The 24,412-nt window shown below is 48.7% G+C and overlaps 1 protein-coding gene across 1 annotated transcript in view; it reads right to left on the reverse strand.

Moving 5' to 3' along the window:
- The window catches only part of LOC138753027 (complement C3-like), an 89,054-nt gene that overhangs the window by 35,952 nt on the left and 28,690 nt on the right, over positions 1 to 24,412 (reverse strand). The window contains exons 8-10 of the mRNA XM_069915621.1: positions 23,917 to 24,004; positions 19,576 to 19,675; positions 6,404 to 6,530 (exon numbers count right to left, since the gene is read on the reverse strand). Coding sequence (XP_069771722.1) covers positions 6,404 to 6,530; positions 19,576 to 19,675; positions 23,917 to 24,004 — 315 coding nt within the window. The remainder of the gene's footprint in view (positions 1 to 6,403; positions 6,531 to 19,575; positions 19,676 to 23,916; positions 24,005 to 24,412) is intronic.

Below are 24,412 nucleotides of genomic sequence, written 5' to 3' on the forward strand. Positions count from 1 at the left end.
GGGAGGAGGGAGGGCTGGGTGAGTTGAGAGGGAAGAGAGCTGACGGGGGGGGGGGGGGGGGGGGGCGGCTTCTGCCAACCTGCTCTCCCTCTCCAGCTCTCCTTCTCCCCTGTCACATTTGTGGCCCGAAATGTGAAGTTAATAAAACATTAAACACAAGTTATATCAGGTAAAGTTCTCAGTGGCTTTATTCTCCCGTTTCCTTTGTTCTCCTGCTTGTGCTCTTATCTCTCTCATACCACGTGACTGCCGGTACATCTCATACATATTCATTATCATGACATCCCTCCTTTAATCAGAAATAAACTTTACCTTCACTTACCAATGTCCCTCGAAACCTACAAACATCGTAACTAATGGTAATACTATAACTCAACTACATAAAATTTACTTCCTACAGCACTCATACATGCACTTTATGATATAAGATTAAATACTGTCCCAAAGTTCTTATTAAAACTATGGCACAAAGTCTTCGTATCGTTTGGGCACTTTCCGGTTTCGTTTCGGCCTGCCTGCGATATTGTCGTCGCTTCTCGGTTGTTCACTCTCAGCATCGGAAATACTGCTCGCCACGGCTTCGGGTGTTTCTGGCGCTCTAGTCACTTCATCAGGAGTGCTGGTAACTGCCTCTGGAACATTATCAGGTCTCTCAGTTTCAGCATCTTGTATTGGCCTTTCAACCTCTTCGCTCGATGTATCTCTGGACTAGTACCTTTTTACACCTGATACATTTCTCTTATACAGGACTCCAGTCGGAGACTTGACTGTCACCATACTGCCACTTCTGGATACGACAGTATAGGGTTGATGGTAATAAGGTGTGTCTAGCTTACCACCAGTTTCATGCCTCACTAGAACATTATCTCCTGGAATGATGTCTGAGTACTTGGCTCCATGTTTCGAATCTGTGTACAGCTTTGCTGCACCTTTCTTTTCAGCATCGTGGTCCCTCATCTCCTGGTCGTCTCGGATTTCCTTTATTTCTGGCATTTTTGTGCGGATTTTTCTCCCAAAAAATGCTTCTGCAGGACTTTTTCCAGTGGTTGCCTGAGGTGTTGCTCGATAGACAGCCACATAAGATAGCAATGCTTCTCGCCAATTTTGTCCTTCTGCGTGTGCAATCCTCAATCATTTTTCAATGGACTGATTTTGTCTCTCTACTTCTCCGTTGGCTTGCGGCCATTTCGGAGTTACTTTATGATGGTGGATACCTGTGGTCCTCATGTATTCCGCAAATGTCTCTGAAATGAATTGTGGACCATTGTCAGAGTATAATGTAACAGATAATCCATATCTTGCGAATATCTCTGCTAATGCTTGTATTGTTTTTTCAGTGGTTGTGGACTTCAACACCACGTACTCATAGTATCTTCTGTAGTAATCTATCACTACCATAATTGATTCACCCGTCGGTAATTGATTCACCCGTCGGTAAAGGTCCAAGAAAATCAACAGCTACGTCGATCCATGGTCCTGTCGGAAGTTGCGTACTCCGGATCGGTTCTGGCGGATTACTCCTACTTGTGATTTGACATCCGTGACAAGTTTTAACAAATTTCTCGGCGTCATTATCACAACCTGGCCACCATACCTTGGTCCTGAGGTTTTGCTTGGTACCAACAATACCTAGGTGTCCTTCATGCGCTAAGGATACGATCTTCGTCTCAATCTTTGCGGTATCACCAATCTGCAACCTCTTAATACACACTGTCCGATGCAACAAAGTTCGTCACTAATGGGAATGTAAGCCTTGTGAGTACACTTGTCCCATTGTCCACTCTGTATGCATTCTCTTACTTCCATGAGTTCTGGATCACGTTCGGATTCTCTCTCGACTTCCTTCGTAGTCACAGCTTTCGGTGTCGCCTGAATAGCTACGAAGCATACAAAGCTCTCTCTTTCAGTTCCCAATTCTGACTTGGATTGTGGACCTCCATCCTTCACCAATCTGGACAGCGGATCTGCAATGTTTGCTTTCCCTGCAATGTGGATTACTTTATATTTGTAGGGTTGTAGTCTGAGTACCCATCTCTCTATTCTGGCAGATGGTTTGGATCTAGGTGCATAGATCACCTCTAATGGCTTATGATCTCTGATGAGTTCAAATTCAATGCCGTATAAATATGCATGGAACCTCTCACAGGCCCATACAAGTCCGAGTGCTTCTTTCTCTGTCTGAGAGTATCTTCTTTCCACATCTGATAACGATCTGCTGGCATAGGCAATGATTCTTGGTCCTCCATCATGTATCTGGACCAACACGGCTCCTAAACCAACCGGGCTGGCATCCGCTATGACTTTGGTTGATGCCGCCGGATCGTAATATCCAAGAGTTTTTGCATCTGTCAGGCTTTGCTTCAGCGCTGTGAACGCTTTCTTCTGCTCAGATCCAAAATGAAAAGGTACACCTTTCCTGGTTAGTTTCCTTAGTGGTTCTGCCACTGTAGCGAAATTAGGAATGAACTTTGCACAAAAATTGACTAATCCTAGGAAACTCCTCCCCTCTGTTGCGTTCTGAGGTGCACGTGCCTCTGCAATAGCTTTCTCCTTGGCCTCTGCAGGGTTTAGTCCTTCCCGTGTAAGTCTGTGTCCCATGAAGTCCATTTCTGACACACCGAACTGGCACTTGTTTCCATTCACGGTAAGGCCTGCCTCCTGTAGTCTAGAAAGTACACACCTCAACCGTTTGTCATGCTCTTCCTTCATTGGTGCATGGACTATGATGTCGTCAGAAATGTTGGCAACTCCAGGAATGCCTTGAATCACTTGATGGATTTCATACTGGTAGATCTCCGAAGCTGCATTAATTCCAAATGATAGTCTCTTGTAACGATGCAATCCACAGTGAGTCACAAATGTTGTCACTTCTCGGGAACCTGGATCCAGCTCTAATTGATGATAGCCCCATTTCAGATCAATTTTTGAGAATATCTTGCTGGTAGTTAGTTCTTGAAGTATTTCCTCCACTGTTGGTATAGGGTGTCGTTCTCTAATTATAGCTTCATTGGCCATTCTCATGTCAACACATAGTCTTATGTCTCACCTTTGGTTTGGGCACAATCACTACGGGACTGACCCATTGTGTCGAATGTTCCACCGGTTCAATAATGTCTTGTTCGATCAATTCTTTAATTTTGGCTTCGACTTTCCCACGAAGTCCAAACGGAGTTCTGTGCACTGGTTGCGCCTTGGGTTTGACCGTTTCATCTACCGCTAGCTTCAATTGTCGACCTTTCAGCTTTCCTACTCCTTGGAAGACTGCGGGGAATTCTTGCTTCATATCCTCGTATGACTGAATTGAATTGACACAAGCTCCAATATGAAGTATTGCCAGGTCTTGCGCTGTGCTTCTACTCAACAATGGTTCTCCCCTCTCTTCTATAACCATAAACTCTGCTTCGGTGTACTTATCTCCAGCTTCAACAGTTGCAGTAAAACATCCAATGGTCTGCAATGGCTTGGTTGCTGTGTATGGATACAGTTTCTTGGAACACTTCTTTGAGGTACAGATGATCTTTTTCCTTTTCAACTTCTCCCATAAATGTCGATCAATCACATTACTATCACTGCCTGAGTCTACAATGGAACCTGAACTGTCATTCCACCATGATCACTGGGACCTTCTCATGACGTACTTCATTCAATGCAAATTGGTAACAACTCTGTTCCTTCTGGGTATCATCATCGTCACCGTCTATCTGGCGAATGGTATATTTCTTTCCAGGATACTTTCCTTTCCCCCAGGCTTTGCCTTTGGAAGTTGTACTCTTCCTCTTCTGGTCTGCATTGGACTTGCTTTTGCACTTCTTTGCAAAGTGGTCCTTACCTCCACACTTTCTGCAAACTTTGCCTTTGGCCGGGCAATATGGGTCTTTTCCAAAGTGACCTTGGTTTCCACATCGATAACACTCCACGTCCTGTGTCAGCGTATATCTTGGCTGATTATGGCGATGTGAGAGCCTCTTAATTTGCTGGCTTGGTATGAAATTGCCCTTCAACAGCCTCTAATGCAGCAGCAATGGTTAAAGCATCGGTGAGTTCCAACTCACTCCCTCTTTCCAGTAGACGTCTTCTGAGTTTATCTGATCTGCAGTGCTGTATGACTTGATCCAATAATTGGTTGTCCCAAATCAGCTGGCATGTAACTGCATCCAACAGCTAGCTGGCGTAGTCTCGTCATGTACTGAGCAATTGTCTGGCCATCTTCTTGTCTCGTTCTCCGAAACAAATGGCGTTGAAATGTAGCATTCGGTGTCACTACATAGTGTGCATTTAATGCATCTACCGCTTTCTGGTACTCATCCTTTCTTCCAGTATTCAAAAGTGTCTTAAATGTTTCCCGAACTGAGGGTCCAGTCGTGAAAAGAAGTAACGCCCTTCTCTGCGCTTTTTGTTCAATTGTACCGGTATCTAGAAATAGGCCACGACTGTTGGCGTAGGATTCAAATTCTTCCAGCCATGCCTTCCACTTCACACTTACAGTGCTTGCATCACCAGTCGGGTCAAAATGAGCAATTCTACTATGTGTTAGAAAGTCATCGTTTGCACCAGCCATGAGGAAATATTCCAGCCCCAAAAGTACTGAGTCACAGAGAAAATTCTTATCACCTTGAAGTTGTCTGTAATCCTCTGTAATCTTGTTTAGTCTTTAATTTTCTTCAAGCTTCTTTCATCCTCGTCCCCAATGTCACATTTGTGGCCCGAAATGTGAAGTTAATAAAACATTAAACACAAGTTATATCAGGTAAACTTCTCAGTGGCTTTATTCTCCCGTTTCCTTTGTTCTCCTGCTTGTGTTCTTATCTCTCTCTCATACCACGTGACTTCCGGTATATCTCATACATATTCATTATCATGGCATCCCCCATTCCCCCTCCCTTCTCTTTCCTCCTCCCCTCACTTGCTGCATTACCTACCCTCCCTCCTCCACCTCCTGCCTTTGCGATCACTCCTCCCCCTCCCCTTTACTCTTTTGTTCGGACACCTGCCGGCATCTTGTCCGCACCCTGATGAGGGGCTCAAGACCGAAACGTCGTTGATGTGTTTTTACTTCAACCACATAGTCTGCGGAGATCTTACAACACACACATTCATTGAAATTCTAACTTGCTCCAGCCAATAGTATAAATTAAAGAGTTAATGAATGTAAAGTATCAAAAATAAATACTCGTAATTACAGTAATGCAAGAAATAAAGTGGGCTTCAACACTTGGGCCCACACCTCCTTCCTCAGCTCCAGTCAGGGCCCCAAACATTCTTTCCGAGTGAAGCGACTCTTCGTGGGTGAATCTGTGGGGCCGTCTACCTCACCCGGTCCTCTCGCTGTGGTCCCCTCGACATCAGAGAGACTGGGAGACCACTTCGCTGTCTGCCGCAATAGCGTGGAGATCCCAATTCCCTGTCCCATTCCTGACCATGGTCGTACGTCCTGCCGGGCCAAGGCCAGTTGCACGAACAACGCCTAATTTTCAACCAGACAGCACTAAATTTGACTTCCATTTTCCGTGAAATCCCTTCCCTGTGTCCATCTTTCTCCCTTTCCCTTTATCTCCCTTCCTCCACCCCCCCCCCCCCCACACCCTCCCCTCTCCCTCCCCTCTCCGGTCAGAAAGCTACCCCGCCCTCTACCATTTCCCAGCTTTTTATCTCTGCCCTCTCACCAATGACCTTGTCTCCTGCTCCTTCCTCCCTCCTCCCCTGCCCTTCCTCCCTCCTCCCCTGCCCTTCCCCCTCCTCCCCTGCCCTTCCCCCTCCTCCCCTGCCCTTCCCCCTCCTCCCCTGCCCCTTTGCCTCCCTCCCTCCCTCCCCTCCTCTCCTCCCCTGCCCTTCTTCCCTCCCTCCCCTCCTCCCCTTCCTCCACCTCTCCTCCCCTGCCCATTCCTCCTTCCTCTCCTCCCCTTCCTCTCTCCCCTGCCCCTTCCTCCCTTCTCTTCCCCATCCCCTTCATTCCTCCTCTCCACTGCTCCCCTGCCCCTTCCTCCCTCTGCTCCCCTCCTCTCCTGCCCCTCCTTACTCTCCGCTCCCCACCTTTTCATCCAGACTGTTTCTGCTTATCCCCTGATGAAGGGCCCAGTCCCAAATATTGCTTCTCCCTTATTTTCCGATGCTGAGTTTCTCCCGTAACAGGCACCTCTGGGCCCACGAGTCCGGGCCACCCAAATCCACCCATGGGCCTACAATCCCGGTCCGTTTTTGGAAGGTGGGACGAAACTGGAGCACCAGGAGGAAACGCCACGCAGACACGAGGAGGGTGCCTAACAGAGAGCCATAGATTCGAACCCGGGGTTGCCGGCGCTATGCCAGGGTCGCGCCCAACGCCACGTCCACTGGTCTTGCATTGGGCCCCTGCCCACGTGGCGATTGCCAAGGGCCGCAGGGATAGGAGGAGGGAGGCACTTACCTCCGTCCGAGACCTCAGCTTCGATGTAAAAAGTGCTGCCGATGAAGCTGTCCAATTTTCCGGCTTCCTTTAAGTTTTGTAGAAGCCCATTGCTTTGTAAAACCACACGCTCGCTCCCATTCCGCACCTGAGTGGAAATCGGATCTTCGTCAACGTCTGGGCAACTCTTCAAGCCAATAGTTCAAATTCAAGGTCGTTTATTGTCAAACAATGATAGGAAGTCCAGTATAGTACATACGTAAGCCAGTTTAATTGGCATTTAATATGACATCGGTATTCTAGGATATATCTGGACTGTACCATTCTACACCTGCACACGAGCTATGAGACACACGTGTCGTGCGCGGGAAGCCGTTGCGTTTGTTACACCTGGTTACCACTGATACGTCCCATTCTCCGATCAGGATTTCTGAAACCCAGATTCAAGATTCATTTTATTGTCATAAGTAATAAAACCATGTCCTATTACATGAAATTCTTTTTTACCTGCTATGAGACGGACAGATTCGCCAACGGCAGGAATTGCCTGAAGCTCCTTTTACGGTCAGAGAGAGAGAGAAGCAAAAGGGAGTCCCCGAGTGTCCGTGTTTCCGCAGCCCGCTTCAGCCACTGGCAACCCGAGCTCCAGATCCCAACCTCCGACACGGGTTGAGGACGCTTCGGTGCCCTCAATACCCTGGTTCCCATACCTTGTAGCACACCATCCCCCCCTCCCCAACAACCAGTTCGAGCCAGTCTCCAGCAGCCCGGAGCCCGGCGTGAGTCTCCCCGACAGTGGTCTCCAGCAGCCCGCAGCGTCCTTTCTTCGAGCCGCCAGCAGCCCCGCCGCTGGCGCTGGTCTCTCAGCCGCAGAGCCCCCCCCCCGGTCATTGGTCCACCGCCGTTTCCTCCATTTTTCCCTCTCAGATAGGGGGGGGGGGTAATTTTCCAGTCCTCTGGTACCCTTCTCCGGTCCTCCGTTTCCCTGGAGTCTGCAGCCCCTCGAGGCTGCTGCGGTTAATAGGCGCTGCTATCTTGGCTCTATTATAATCTAATGTGGTCAGACATTGCCCAAACGGATGATTATGAGGTGCGTGACTGTACTGTAAATATATATAAAATTAATTTACAGGCTTCTGGGATTGTTCAACAGTCTCACCATCTGCGGGAGAAGTTTTAGTTTATTTATCATCCGATTGTACAAGCACAACCCAATGAAACAGCGTTCTCCAGTCCTCCGTGTAAAAACAAGCGGACACCCAACCAGATATAACACACATACTGTTATATATAGAGAATTTAGGTTAAAATGGCTTAAGTTAAAATGTGATGATTAATCATAAAAAGGGAAGCCAGAATGGACAGGGAGCTTACTAGCAGCCAAGGACAAAAGGTTCAGCTGGATATGTTTTTTTAAAAACATATCTTTTCATGGTCATAGTGAGAGACATGCAGGAGACAAAAGATTGATAAGGAGGGTGAGAAACAGAATTTAGTGTATGTAGAGTTCGCAGCGTACGTAACGAACGTGATAATTAAAAATGCAGTTATACTTAGAATGCTTTTGCAATACTAACCAATTAAAACAGTATTAATAAGAAGGGGAAGGGCAAACAATAAGGGTATAAAAATCAATGCACTGTATGTATCGGGGCTTAACTGGTGAGAAGCCAGTTGAGTCCAACTCTGCAGACTTGTAAATAAAGCTTGTCGTGTCATCAGTTTTAAAGAGACTCATGTGTGAGAAGTTTTATTTCTGACAAATGGGGGCTCGTCCGGGATCTACACTCCGGCCGTGAGGGGAGGCGAGAAGAGGGACATTGGAGGCGGTGCACCCCGCTGAGTTCAGCGGCTCCTAGTCCCTTGCTCGTCGCTTCGGGCGGCTTGAGCGAGTGGTATCCGGACAAGGTGACACGACAAGACGGAGAGGAGAAGGGTGACGGTTCAATCCCCGGGAAGACACCGGTAAGTGACGACTTACGATTGTGGTGTGGGGATTGGGTAACAGGTGTAATGGGATACACCTGTTTGGATAAAAAAACCTAACGTAATAGATCAGGTATAGAGCTTTTGTCGTGGCGTGAGGACTCTGTCGTGGGACTCTAGGATAGACCCCAGGGAAACCTTGGCGGTAACCGAAGGAGGGACAGCACCTCCGACGAAGTGCCGAGAAGAGAGGGGTCAACCCCAGGGAAACCTCAGCGGTAACCGAAGGAGGGACAGTACCTCCGACGAGGCGTCTGAGAAGAAGGGAGTAGGGTCCAGAACGAGAGGGTCCTCAGCAACGATAAACAGATCTAGGTGGGAAAATGGGAGGATCAAAATCTAAGGGCTCGTCTGAAAATTCAGGACAATTCCTGGGAGTTCCCCTTGACAGCCCTTTGGGGAGAATGTTTGAAAATTGGGATAGTAAAAGATATCGAGACAAAAACAAGAAAAAGATGGTCCAATATTGTCTCCTTTGGTCGAAACAACCTATTAAAGGTTCCTCGGTCTGGTGGCCGAAATTTGGATCTGATGAGGATTGGGTTAGACAAGCATTAAACATATATGTAAATTCGAGACCAAAGGTGAATCAAGAAGAGTCAGCATATGCATTTTGTTGGGTTCCCTGGCCAGGATCCTTAACAAAATGTTTTAAATTGAGGGTAGCGGGAGAAAAGAAGTGGGAACCTCTGGACAACCTTCCCCCTCCTTATATTCCCCCGGTGCCTACTGCGCCCGAGGAAAGCTCATTACCGGAGGGGAAAGGTGATGAATCTGATTGCCCCGAAAGTGGCCGGGAAAAAAAGGATGAATTAAGGGAGTCGGACCCTAAACTTCCACCGGTAAACCGACCCTGGACAAGATCCCAGACTGGTCCAGGACCATCAAAGTTTTCAATAAGCCTAAATCCCCTGAGGGAAGTTCCTATGGGAGGACCGGGAGGGGGAACGGGATATGTGAATGTTCCCCTAACTAGTACAGAGGTGCGGGGATTTAAGAAAGAAATGAAAAAGTTATTGGAAGATCCTATAGGACTGGCTGAACAGCTCGACCAATTCCTGGGACCAAACACATATACGTGGGAAGAGATGCAGGCAATAATGGGAACATTATTCTCACCCCAGGAGAGGCAGATGATTCGACGGGCTGCCCTCCTCATGTGGGAATATGAACAACCTGGGGACCCCAGACCCCATGAACAAAAATATCCCTTAAAAGAACCCAGGTGGGACAAACGAACACCCGAGGGATTGGAAAGTATGAGACAATATAGAGAGTGGACAATTAAAGGGATATGGGAGGCTGTGCCAAAGGGTCACAATTTTACCAAGGCATTTGGGAACCACCAGGGGAAAGACGAGTCCCCTACTGATTTTTTGGAGAGGGTGAGAAAGAATGTCCAACAGTATGCTGGCGTGGACCCTAGTACACCAATGGGTGAACAGCTTATTCGAATTGAATTTGTTTCCAAATCATGGCAGGACATTAGAAAGAAACTAGAAAAGGAGGAGGACTGGAGCGAAAAACCCTTAAGCGACCTGTTAAAAAAGGCGCAAAAAGTATATGTGCAGAGAGAAGAAGATCAAAAGAGGGCGACAAAGGTTATGGTACAGACTATCCGACAGATGAATGCCAAATCCAGAGGGGAAAGGAAACAAAACCTTCCTCTAAACAATCCAAGATATCCAAGAGAGGGAAGACCCCGGAGGTTCGTTAAGTGCTATTACTGCAATGAGGAAGGACACTTTAAGAGGGAATGCCCCCGATACAAGAGGGAATTGCGTGCCCTCGAACTTATGGAAGAAGATTAGGGGGGTCAGGGGTTCCAAATGTTAGGGACCAAGTATAAGAGGGAACCCCTGGTAAAACTAAAAATTGGTCCCAAGGGAGAAGAGGTGGTGTTTATGGTGGACACAGGAGCGGAACGAAGTAGTGTAATAACTGTGCCAATCGGAACTGAGCCTGTAAAAAGTAATTTGACAATTTCTGGGATAGAAGGGGCTCCCAGAATGGTATCAATAATTCCCCAAGTAACAGTGAAACTGGAAGAAAGAGAAGGGGTACAAGACCTCTTGTTGTTACCGTCGGCTGGATTTAACCTCCTAGGAAGGGACTTACAGGCTCTCCTAGGTTTGGGTGCTCTCCCTGTGGACGGAGAAGTGCGAGTCCACCTGTGTGCTTTAAAGGAAGAGGATGAACGGCAGATTGACGAGAGAGTCTGGTATAAGGAGGGAAATCGAGGAGGTCTGGACATCCCACCTTTACATGTCACATTAATACCAGGTCATCAGCCGGTAAGGAAACGTCAGTATCCTATTTCTTTGGAAGGGAGAAAAGGGCTACAGCCGGTAATTGAGACTCTAATATGAGACGGACTATTAGAAGAATGCATGTCACCTTATAACACCCCTATACTCCCAGTGAAAAAGTCAGATGGATCCTATCGCCTAGTTCAGGATCTAAGAAGTTTGAATGCTATTGTTCAGACCCGCCACCCAGTGGTGCCTAATCCCTATACTATTATGAGTCGGATTCCCCCAGACCATGAGTGGTTTAGTGTTATCGACTTGAAGGATGCCTTCTGGACGTGTCCATTAGAAGAGGAAAGTAGAGATATGTTTGCGTTTGAATGGGAAAATCCATGGACAGGTAGACGGAGACAGCTTCGGTGGACTGTATTGCCCCAAGGTTTCACTGAATCTCCGAACCTGTTTGGACAAATGCTAGAACAAATCCTGGTGGACTATCCACAATCTGATGATTCCCAACTAATGCAGTATGTGGACGATTTACTATTATCAGGACCCAAGGAACAAGAAATGAGGGGAGATACAATTAGACTCTTGAATTATCTGGGGAAAAAGGGTCTACGGGTGTCCAGGAACAAGTTACAGTTCGTTGAGAGAACTGTGGTATATCTGGGACACCAGATAAGTAAAGGACAGAAACGGATTACCCCTGAACGGATTGCGGGAATCACTAGAATGCCGTTACCCCGTAATAAGAAGGAAATAAGACAATTCCTGGGACTCTTAGGTTACTGTAGGTTATGGATAGAGGACTACTCAGCTTTGGTGAAGTTTATGTATGAAAAGCTGACAAATGAAAATGAATATCCATTGAAATGGACCCAGGAGGAGGAGGGATGGTTTGAGGACTTGAAGCATCGCCTGACACGAGCCCCAGTACTCACTCTGCCCTCTTTAAAACAGCCCTTCCAGCTATTTGTCACTCATAACCAAGGAACAGCTGTGGGAGTTTTAACACAGGAAAAAGGCGGTCAGCGACACCCAGTGGCTTTCCTTTCCAAAATGATGGACCCAGTGTCTCGCGGATGGCCGACATGTATCCAGGGAGTAGCGGCTGCTGCTCTGTTGGTAGAGGAAGCACGTAAACTTACTTTTGGAGGAAAGATGACTGTGTACACCTCCCATTCTGTGAGTGTTTTATTAACACAAACTGCCCATCGATGGCTGACTGATTCTCGCATATTAAAGTATGAAACCATTTTAATGGTCGGAGAAGATCTATAGTTTGCAAAGATTAATAGCTGCAACCCAGCACAATTTTTATACGGCAGTGAAACAGAGAGAGAGGTGGAGCACGACTGTGTCGAGTTGACGGATCTTCAGACCAAGACCCGAGAAGACCTTTGCGATACTCCGCTGGGAGAAGGATATGAATTCTACATTGACGGCTCCGCCAGATGTGTTGACGGAATGAGAAGAAGTGGGTATGCTATAATAGAAGGAAATACTTGGAAAGTAGTAGAATCCACGAGACTACCCGGAAGCTGGTCAGCACAGTCCTGTGAACTATATGCTTTGCAGAGAGCCCTCAGAATACTGGCAAAGAAAATTGGAACGATTTACACTGATTCCAAATACGCATACGGGGTAGTGCATACCTTTGGTAAGATCTGGAAGGAGCGTGGTCTAATTACATCAAGAGGAAAGGAATTGGCACACGAACAGATGATTACTCTGACTTTAGAAGCCTTGACATTACCCCAGGAAATAGCAGTGGTCTACATACCAGGCCATCAGAGGGGAGATACCCCGACAGCAATTGGAAACAGACTGGCTGATGAAGAAGCCAAAAGGGCAGCCATGCAACAAGAAGTCCGTTTGCTGACCTTAATCCCAATAAGACAAGGCATAAAGAAGGCTCCCATTTTCACTGCTAAGGAAGAAAAGGACATGGCTCAGCTGGGCGCAAGCCAGCTGCCTGATGGAACATGGAAGACACCAGATGGAAGAATGGTTCTAAATAAAGAAATAACTCGCAATATTTTAAAACACCTGCATCATCAGAGCCACTGGGGCACCCAAGCCTTATGTGACACAGTGCTTCGAGAATATGTGTGTAAGGGAATCTACACCTTGGCCCAACAGGAGGTGCAGAATTGTCACCTATGCACAAAAATTAATAAGAAGGTAATGAGGACAGGGACCATGGGAGGTCAACCATTAGCCATACGCCCTTTTCAACGTATCCAGATCGACTTCACAGAGTTACCTCAAGTCCAAAGATGGAAGTATCTGTTGGTGATAATAGATCACTTTACCCGATGGGTGGAAGCCTTCCCAACAGTAAATGCTACAGCCTCTACAGTAGCTCGCCTCCTCCTAGAGCAGATAATCCCCAGATATGGTATAATGGATTCTATAGACTCAGACAGGGGTCCACATTTTTCTTCAAAAATCCAACAATTGATTTGTAATGCATTACAGGTCTCTTGGAAATTGCATACCCCTTGGCATCCACAAAGCTCAGGGAGGGTTGAATGTATGAATGGAACCCTAAAAATGCAATTGACAAAATTAATGGTGGAAACTAAAATGCCTTGGATAAAGTGTCTGCCCCTGGCTTTATTGAGAATTCGTACTGCCCCACGAAAAGATGTAGGGTTGTCCCCTTATGAAATGATGTTTGGGCTTCTCTTCTGGAGTACAGTTGAGGGGTGTCCCACCTTGGGGGAAGGGGATATATTTGTTAGGAACTATTTACAGGCACTGTCACGCTCTCTTACAGATTTACGAAAGAGAGGACTATTGGCACAAACACCGCCTCTAGACTTTTCTTTACACAAAGTGGAACCAGGAGACTGAATTCTCATCAAGACCTGGAAAACTGAAAAACTCCAGCCCCAGTGGGAAGGTCCATACCAAGTTCTCTTAACTACAGAGGCTGCAGCACGAACAAGAGAGAAGGGGTGGACGCACGCATCCAGATTTAAGGGACCTGTAGAGGCGCCTCAGGACCCTGATACGAACTCAGATTGGACTTGTGTTCCTGGAGAAAAACCTCTTACTTTACGATTTCGCAGAAAGACTTGATTCACAATGTTATTGCTATGTTCTTTGATTTTTCTTAGTTTGCCTATGTCTTTATCAGGTGTGAAATGTAAGAAATGCAGAGACACAGTGGTCCTGTTTCAGGACCACATTTGGGGAAGAAAGGAGGGTAATTTTATTTCCCATACCTCAGTTCCTGAGAAATGCTGGGCAGAAAATACCACCCAACATCCATATACCCCTTGTGTGGAAAAAGAAGGAAATAATATGGGTCATTATATACAGATTCCTAATACCACTCCTTTCCCTCTTAACGGTTGGAAGGATGACTCAGGCTCACCATGCCCTGATGGACTCTGGTTTTGCATACACCAGCGTACTGTTCCAATGAAAAGTTCCACTCTACACTCGAAAGTGCCTGCCCCTTTAAGACAGCCGGACTTAGTTCGAGTCCATCCAAATAACCATGAAAGTTTCGGTCATGCAGTTGGGGGAGATAACCTTTTTGTAGATCTTGCAACTAAAATTGCAGGAACTTTTAATGTAACAAATTGTTGGGTCTGCAGGGGACCACGGATGTCAGAGCAATAGCCTTGGTGGGGGGAGTCCCTCAATTCATTGACCATGATTTCCCGAATATGGACAACTAACCGAACGAGATCAAGAGAAACTTGGTCTCTCTCTAACGTCCCCTCTGGTTTTTATTGTCTCTCACGAACCGGCAAATACCCAGTAGGAAAAAGTCCCTGCAAGGCTGTATGGATTCGCATTTCGCCTGGTATTTTCACTTGGTTTCCTAAACCCCTGACTTGGTTCTTATCCACTGTTTTTAAAACTAATTGCCTACCCCTGTCTAATAGCAGTATTCAGTTTTGGAATTGTACCAGTTCCACCATCACAGGACCATACCAATCAAACCCCGTTCTTTAAAGAGTTTGGGAAAGCGGGTATGGAGTATCCCCAAATGGATTATTCTGGGTATGTGGTAATAAAGCTTATACTCGTCTCCCCTTACAGTGGAGTGGAACTTGTTTCCTAGGAATAATCCGCCCAGAATTTTTCCTCCTACCCCACGATCACGGTCATAAATTAGGAGTGAAGGTTTTTGATACATTACACCGTCAGCCCCGCTCTAGCACGGTACATTTGGGACAATGGGGAGATGATTGGCCTCCAGAACGCATAATTCAATATTATGGTCCCGCTACATGGGCTCAAGATGGATCCTGGGGTTATTGTACTCCTATTTATATGTTGAATCGCATTATTCGCTTACAAGCAGTCCTTGAAATTGTTACAAATCAAACAGCTCTAGCCCTGCAATTACTTGCATCCCAGCAAGGTCAAATGCGCTCTGCTATATATCAGAACCGTCTGGCCCTAGACTATCTCCTAGCCACGGAAGGAGGTGTATGTGGAAAGCTTAATTTAACTAACTGCTGCTTACAGATTGATGATAATGGCCAAGCCATTCGAAAAATCGCTGATAATATTCGTACTTTGTCCCATGTACCTGTTCAAACCTGGCATCCTTTTGCAAAATTAAATTGGATGGACAAATGGTTTGGAGGAACCTGGTGGCGTACCTTATTGTGGGTCATCGGAGGTATTTTATTCCTCCTACTTATTTTGCCCTGTATTATTCCCTGTCTACGCAGCCTGGTGATTTCCATGGTCCAACAGGCTATGCAACCAGGGGGACTGGGAGACCCCGTTAGAATTTTACTTCAGCACGAGATTAATTTATCATGAAATGTTTCTCTTCCCCGAGTTAAAATCCCCATTCATATATATATAATACACACATTTTAAAGAGAGAAAGGGGTGGATTGTTATATATAGAGAATTTAGGTTAAAATGGCTTAAGTTAAAATGTGATGATTAATCATAAAAAGGGAAGCCAGAATGGACAGGGAGCTTACTAGCAGCCAAGGACAAAAGGTTCAGCTGGATATGTTTTTTTAAAAACATATCTTTTCATGGTCATAGTGAGAGACATGCAGGAGACAAAAGATTGATAAGGAGGGTGAGAAACAGAATTTAGTGTATGTAGAGTTCGCAGCGTACGTAACGAACGTGATAATTAAAAATGCAGTTATACTTAGAATGCTTTTGCAATACTAACCAATTAAAACAGTATTAATAAGAAGGGGAAGGGCAAACAATAAGGGTATAAAAATCAATGCACTGTATGTATCGGGGCTTAACTGGTGAGAAGCCAGTTGAGTCCAACTCTGCAGACTTGTAAATAAAGCTTGTCGTGTCATCAGTTTTAAAGAGACTCATGTGTGAGAAGTTTTATTTCTGACACATACTGACAAACAGTACACGTGCTGGTCAAGTATGTACAAATAAATCAATATTGTTTAATAAAGAGTAGAGTTGCGGAGGGTGAGTGTGAGCAGTTCCTTTGGTCGTTCTCCCTGTCCACGGGGAAGAAGCTGTTCCTCACCCTGGTGGCGCTGGCTCTGATCCTCCTGTATCTCTTCCCCGAAGGGAGAAGGTGTGCACAGGGTGGAAGGGGTCCTTAATTAATCTGAATACCCTCTTCAGGCAATCATCTCTGTAGACCTCATTGATGGAGGGGAGGGAGATGCCGTTGATCCTCTCTGCCACTCTTCAGGTCCTGTCGATTGACCTCCGATCCATTTCTCTGCAGCAACCATACCCGCAGCCGGCCAGGATGCTCTCGATAGAGGCTCCTGCAGGAGGTTGACATGACCGCTGCCGGTGGCCTTGCCCACCTCGGTCTTCTGGGGAAGGGCAGTCGCGCCTTCCTGGCCAGTGAGGAGATGTTGAATGTCCACGATGGGTCACTCGTTAAGTGAACACCAAGGAACCTGGTGCTTTCTCCACGACCAGGCTATTAATGTGCAGTGGAGGGTGGTCACTCCTGGTCCTCCTGAAGGATCAAGATGTCTGTAACTGGATCCTAATCTTCCTGTGCAACCCAACGAAGATGATTTAACCCAATCTCCTCCAGGATCACACTCAGTCCCCAGCTTTACTGCCTCTACATTCACTAGATTCAAAATACTTTTATTGTCATATAGTCAACCTTCAGCTTAAATTGCCCGGTGCCCCTTACAGTCAGAGACAGAGAAGCAAAAGAGAGTCGTTCCCCACACCCCCCCCCCCCCCCACCACAGAGTCGCTGAGTGTCCGTGGATTCGCTCCTTCGGGTGCCGAAGGACACACAGGGTCCATTCCAAACTATAGGCAACTGGCTCCAGATCCAAACCTTTGGCACAATCAGCAAGCCACCCCCCCCCCCCCCCCCACCGGCGCCCTCTCCCATCCCAGCTCCCATACGCGAACCCCTTCAGCCAGTCTCGGGCCAAGTCTCCAGCAGCCCACAGCCGAGTCCCTCGACCGCCGTCGCCAGCATTCTCGCAGCCAGCGTGGGTTCCTCGTCTCATGTCACCCTGGGTCCTCCAGCTGCTGGGCCCCCTCCCTGATCCGTGGTCACCGCCCCGAAGGTCATCCTTCCCAACCAGAATAGGGAGTGGAAGGGGGGTGGGAGTGGTCTACCCATTTTCTGGTCTCCTTGTGCCAGCCTTCACCTTGCCCCGAGTTTATAATCCCTTGTGGCCACATATGCACCATCTTAGGGCCCAGACCCGCGGTCACAGGATCTTAAAATGAACCATGGTCGTGCCCTTTAACATGGCACAGTTGGCGTAGAAGTTAGCGCTACGTCTTTACAGCGCCAGCGATCGGGATCAGGGTTCGGATTCCGCGCTGTCTCTACGGAGTTCTCCCCGTGTCTGCGTGAGTTTCCCCCGCCCCCTTATCTGTGGATAAGGGAGCGTGAGTTTCCCCCGCCCCCTTATCTGTGGATAAGGGAATAGAATCCATGGGGTGTGGGAGTGCAGTTGAATGGCTGATTGTCAAGAGTGCCGAAAGCTTTGTTTTCTGTGCCATCCAGGCAAGTCAGCTGATACTTCATACAGCAGATCACGGTTCAAGATTCTTTTATTGTCATGTAATAGTACAGAACATGTACTATTACATGAAATTGCCTCTGCCTGAGGCAGAGTCGCCATTAGCGTTGCCCCTTACAGTATGAGAGAAAGAGAAGCAAAGGAGAGTCCCACTGACCGTCTGTGGATTTGCCTCCAGCGCTCCCGCAGCCTCCGCAGCTGCTTGGACTCACGCTCGATCTGTCAGCCGCCCAACCTCCAGGTCCCAGCCTCCGATGCAATGAGGAAGACCTTCGGCACTGGAGGCCCCTTCGAGGGTGGCCCTACTCCCCCTCAGCTCCCTCTCGAATCCCAGCTCCGATACCTGCTTCCTGTAAGCCAGTCTCGATGGGCCAACAGCCTGCACGGGTCCTTCCGCCACTGGGCCCCTCGCTGATCCGCCGCCGCAGTCACCATCCCGCAGAGCTGCTACCTCCTCACGGTTTCCAGTGGCCCTGCGCCACCCCACCCACCCCAGAGTCTGCAACCCCTCACGATCCACGGCCGTGCACAGGCGCACAGACCTCCGCGACTGCAGAAAATTTCTTAAAAGCACTGTCACCTCCTTGAACAAGACCATCGGCAGTAGGACCGGGCGGCGGATCAGCACCGCATCTCCACGCCGCTCTCCCCGAGGTCCGCACTAGCTACAGCACTGCTGTTTACATGGGAAAGAACAAAAGTCGCACGTCGCACAACGCAAAGAAGTGCGGGAAGACAGCGAGAGACATCGAATAGGGTGGCCCCTTTACAAGCCCGACTACAGTGGGGAAGAAGTCGTCTCTGACCCTGGAGGTTCAGAGAAGGAGAGATGAGGCATGTTCAAGACGATGAGAGGCACTGATTGTGAGAGGATGGCCTCAGGGTCTCCCCCCGGGGTTAATGCGATGGGGGCACAGTTTTAAGGTGCTTTGGAATAAGGATGGGGGGAATGTTCTTCACAGAGAGAGGATGGGAACACATTGCCAGCCACGTGATGGAGGTACAATAGGGCCTGTTAAGAGACTATTAAGTCGGTGCATAGAATTGAATTTTTTTTTTAATGGTAGACATACAACGCGGTAATGGGCTATTTCGGCCCATGAGCCCGTGCCGCCCAATTACACCCCATGAACCTCCCCTCCCCCCAGGGAAAACCCGCGCAGCCACGGGGAGAATGTGCAAACTCCTGACAGACAGCGCCGGATTCAAAAGCTTGACGTCATAGCAGTGGTGCCAACCGGGCAAAACCGAACGAGCTAAAAATGGAGGCTGAGGCAACGGGGCAATGCTGGGCAATTGTTCGAGTGGGTTGCAGAACGATGGAGGCTGAAGGGCCTGCAGTGCGCTAGAGATTTCTACGTCCGATACAGGAATTTAAGAAACAGAAGTAGGAGTTGGCCATTCGGCCTGTCCATTCAATGAGATCGCTGATGATGGGCTCATCTCCACCGACCTGTCTTTTCCCCATATCCCTTAACTCCCCCACAGTGTAAAAATCTGTCCAACCTTGTCTTAAATATATTTACTGAGGTCGGCTCCACTGTTTTATCGGGCAGCTAATTCCACAGATTCCCCGCCCTCTGGGAAAAGCAGTTCCTCCTCATTGCCATCCTGGATCTACTACCCTGGACCTTGAGGCGATATCCCCTAGTTCTGGTCTTGCCCACCAATGGAAACGACTTACCGACCTCTATCTTATCTGTGTCTTTCATAATTTTATCCATTTCTATAAGATCCCCTCTCATTCTTCTGAATCCCAGCAAGTTCTATTTGGCTGACTGGAGGGGACCGAGGCGGGAGGTGGTGGGACAATAAGGCAGGGTTGGTTGTGAGTGCGTGGTGGCCAACCTTCACTGGGTGGTCTGACAGGGCCATCTTCCTGAGTTTGGTCCTGTCTATGGCAGTGGTTATTCTGTGCTGGGTGGTGGGGGGGAATCTGTCTCAGGGAGGGGAGGGTCTTACACACCTGTAGATGTTGATCCAGCCGTGGTAACGGCACTTTGTGCCCAGAGACCAGGGAAATGCCAAACCTCACAGTCACGTTCAGAATGCTGTGAACGTTGTTCCTGGAAGATAAAGAAATGGAATGGAAGGTGAACACTCAACTCAACACTACCGATCACCAATTCCTCCCCCCGCCCCTTCCTCCCCTGTCCCTTCCTCCCTTCTCTCCTCCCCCTGCCTCCTTGGTCTACAAATCATGTACATAAGACTGCATGGCTTAATGCCGATGGGACAAGTTCAAGTTTATTGTCCAATTGTACAAGTACAACCTGACGAAACAGCATTCTCTGATCCTCGCTGCAAAATACACAGACACACAACCAGACATAACACATGTACAGACCCAACAGAACACGGCAGGTCAAGTATACGAACATAAAAATGTATAAATATTGTTTCATGAATATGAGTCTCGGAGGTTCCTTTGGTCATTCATCTCACTGTCTGTGGGATGAAGTTGTTCCTCAGCCTGGAGGTGCTGGCTCTGATACTCCTGCATCTCTTCACTGACGGGAGCAGCTAGAAGACGCCATGTGCAGGGTGGAAGGGGCCCTCCACAATTTTATGCACCCTCTTTAGACAACGATCCTGGTAGACAACGTTGATGGGGAAGGGGGGGGGGGGGGAGAGGGAGACTCCAGTGATCGTCTCTGTCACTCTTCTGGTCCTGTGGATTGGTCTCTGATCCATTTCTCTGCAGCAAACGTACCCCGCTGTGATGCGTCCAGCCAGGATGCTCTAGATAGAGGCTCCTGTAGAAGGTTGAGAAGATGGTGGCTGGTGGCCTCACGCATTTCGGTCTTCTTGGGAAGGGCAGTCACTGTTGCGCCTTCCTAACAAGTGAAGAGATGTGCGTGCCCGTGACAGGTCACTCGATCAACGCGCTCCGAGACTCAGAAAGTGACTGTTTTGAGATCATGTTGGAGAATTTAAACCCATGTTCGGAGAGCTTCATGATCCTCTAAGGAGGTGACAGGCCAATGTATGAAATAAAAGAACTGGCTGAAATAAAGTCCTCAGGACAGTAAATGGGACCATCAATAACTTCAAAGACTAGGAGTTCTCAGGGTCGGCGCCAAGGTGGGGGCATCTGCAGGCATTGCCCACCAAATGAGGTACTATGCCCCCCACACAATCACAGCCATCCCTGGCTGTCAGACCCGCCCTACTCCATCCCGTGCCTGTAGCGTCTAGATGGACGCACGCTCGCCACTCTCCACCTGCCCCACTCTGTGACTCAGTGTAACACCCCACCTTGCACTCTGTGACCCACTGTAACACCCCACCCTGCACACTGTGACCCACTGTAACACCCCACCCTGCACTCTGTGACCCACTGTAACACCCCACCCTGCACTCTGTGACCCACTGTAACACCCCACCCTGCACTCTGTGACCCACTGTAACACCCCACCCTGCACTATGTGACCCACTGTAACACCCCACCCTGCACTCTGTGACTGCAACACCGCACCCTGCACTCTGTGATTCACTATAACACTGCTCGTTACACTCTGTGTCTCACTGTAACACCCCACCCTACACTCTGTGACCCACTGTAACACCCCACCCTGCACTCTGTGACCCACTGTAACACCCCACCCTGCACTCTGTGACCCACTGTAACACCCCACCCTGCACTCTGTGACCCACTGTAACACCCCACCCTGCACTCTGTGACCCACTGTAACACCCCACCCTGCACTCTGTGATTCACTATAACACTGCTCGTTACACTCTGCGTCTCACTGTAACACCCCACCTTGCACACTGTGACCCACTGTAACACCCCACCCTGCACTCTGTGACCCACTGTAACACCCCACCCTGCACTCAGTGACCCACTGTAACACCCCACCCTGCACTCTGTGACCCACTGTAACACCCCACCCTGCACTCTGTGACCCACTGTAACACCCCACCCTGCACTCAGTGACCCACTGTAACACCCCACCCTGCACTCTGTGACCCACTGTAACACCCCACCCTGCACTCAGTGACCCACTGTAACACCCCACCCTGCACTCAGTGACCCACTGTAACACCCCACCCTGCACTCTGTGATCCACTGTAACACCCCACCCTGCACTCTGTGACCCACTGTAACACCCCACCCTGCACTCTGTGACCCACTGTAACACCCCACCCTGCACTCTGTGACCCACTGTAACACCCCACCCTACACTCTGTGACCCACTGTAACACCCCACCCTGCACTCTGTGACCCACTGTAACTCCCCACCCTGCACTCAGTGACCCACTGTAACACCCCACCCTACACTCTGTGACCCACTGTAACACCCCACCCTACACTCTGTGACCCACTGTAACACCCCACCCTGCACTCATTGACCCACTGTAACACCCCACCCTACACTCTGTGACCCACTGTAATATCCCACCCTGCACTCAGTGACCCACTGTAACACCCCACCCTGCACTCTGATCCGTTGTAACACCCCACCCTGCACTCTGTGACCCACTGTAACACCCCACCCTGCACTCTGTGACCCATTGTAACACCCCACCCTGCACTCTGTGACCCACTGTAACACCCCACCCTGCACTCTGTGACCCACTGTAACACCCCACCCTGCACTCTGTGACCTATTGTAACACCCCACCCTACACTCTAAGACTCTGTTCATATTCGTTAACATGTATATTTGTCCTGTGTGTGTACCACTTGTGTTTGTATGTGTGTTATGTCTGGCTGTTTTGCTCCGATGACCAGAAGGGTGTTTTTTAGGGTTGTACAATCAGTCAACAAATAAATTGCACTTGATCTTGAATGAACTCGACGACAGGGTCTTTGGGGATGGGTACTGGTATGTTCGAGTTGCAAGGATAGGCTAGCTGTGTTCTCCCTGGAGTGTAGGGGGCTGAGAGGGTGGCCTAGGGCAGGAGTATCAAACCATGAGGGGTTCAGTGAACAGTCGTAATATCCCAAGAGCAAAGTATCATGCCATCTTGTTCCAAGTTAAGCACATCAACAGGAGTTTATACACTCCTGTAGATGTTGATCCAGCAGGCCCGGCAGGGTCTACATTTTTACATTTAAATTATTATGTTTTTTAATTAAATTTAAATTTTAAATTTAGACATACAGCACGATATCAGACCATTCTGGCCCATGAGCCCGTGCCACCCAGTTAACACCCTCGATATATTTCGAGGAAACCTGAGGACCCGGGGAACACCCACACAGACACGGGGTCAACATGCAAACTCCTTACAGACAGTGCGGGGTTCGAACCCCAGCCCTGGTCGCTGGTGTAAATGTGCCGCCCCTACCACCATAAAGATATACAACTGGCAGAGCTCTTCGTTGCGGTATGAGTGAGAAACAGGCAGGGCTCTGGATGGAGAGGTAGGGGGAGGAGGGGGGAAGGGGCAGGGGAGGAGCACAGGTCAACAGGCAAAAGGTAAGGATATGGATAGAACAGTAGAGAGCAGAAAGGCAACAACTGATTGGGGAAGAAGATGGCTCTGTGAGTGCAGAGGTGGAGGAGAGGAGAGAGGGATTGGGAAAAGGAGTTAGAGAGAGAGAGACAGTGCAAGAGAGAGCGAGTGCACTGATGAAAAGGAAGCAGAGGGATTGGGAAAGAGAGTGCGAATTGGGGGAAAGGAAGAAAGGGATTGGGAAAGAGAGAGAAAGAGAACTGGAGGTCGGGAGGGATTGGGAAAGAGAGAGTGAGAGAAAGAGAAATGGAGGAAGGAAGACAGAAGGATTGGGAAAGGGAGAGAGAGAGATCTGAAAGAAGGAAGAGAAGGATTGGGAAATAGAGAACTGAAGAGAGGGATTGGGAAAGAGAGAGTGAGAGAGAATTGGAGAAAAGGGGGATTGGAAAAGGGAGAGAGAACTGGAGGAAGGAAGAGAGGGATTTGTAAAGACAGAGAGAATGAGGAAAGGAAAGCAGAGGGATTGGGAAAGGGAGAGGCAGAGCGAGCTGGAGACATGAAGACAGGATAGGGGAAGGGAAGAGATGGGGGGTGGTGATAATAAAACAGGAATGCTATTGCTTTCTGGTTGACGGGTATGCAGACCAAAGACGAGATGTTGTCCCTCCAAAGTGTGGAGACTTTGAGCAGAAGGGCCTGCTTCTGAGCTCCGAGGAGGTGGTAAATGGGACCGAGGGAAGCTGGACGGTCACCAGGGATACGGTGGGGGGACGATGAAGGGGCCTGTTGCTGGGTGATGGGGCTTGGCCACCTAGCCGAATTGTGTCAAGTTCATGGCACAAAGCCAAGCCCTGACCCTCAGCCCCTCAAAAGGCAAGACGTTCTGAAGGTGTCAACTCACGCCACTTGGATTGTGAAGGAAAAGGTGCTGCTGTTGACAACGTAGTAGCAATGGTCTGGGATGATCTGCAGATAAAACCTTGGGGACTCTGGGGAGAAATAAAAATGAAATAAAATGGTATCTGAAGCAATAATGGGATTTTTAAAAATAGTGCAGACCCAGGGGAGCGGCGAGCAGAGACACAGCACTGCTCCTCAGGGTCCTACTGCCTGGTCCTGATGCCAGTAGCTTTGTAAAGCCTTTAAATGACCTATTAAAGGAGCTGTCAGTGTTTGATGTTAAATCCTGTAACCACCCAAGATGGTGGTGCCTACGCTGGCCAGCGGGGTAGCAGACTCCGAGGGAGCAGTAGACCAGCATGGGAAGAATACTTCCCCCACCACCATTGAGAAGGTTGAGAGGGCCCTGAGGACGGTGGCGGAACAGTGAGGGGCCCTGTGGCTGAAAGGCCCACACAGGCAGCTCGCGATCATGGGAGGCGACTGGCTTGTGGGAT

This window comes from Narcine bancroftii, chromosome 2 (assembly GCF_036971445.1).
Source record: "Narcine bancroftii isolate sNarBan1 chromosome 2, sNarBan1.hap1, whole genome shotgun sequence".
NCBI classification, from domain to species: Eukaryota; Metazoa; Chordata; class Chondrichthyes; order Torpediniformes; family Narcinidae; genus Narcine; species Narcine bancroftii.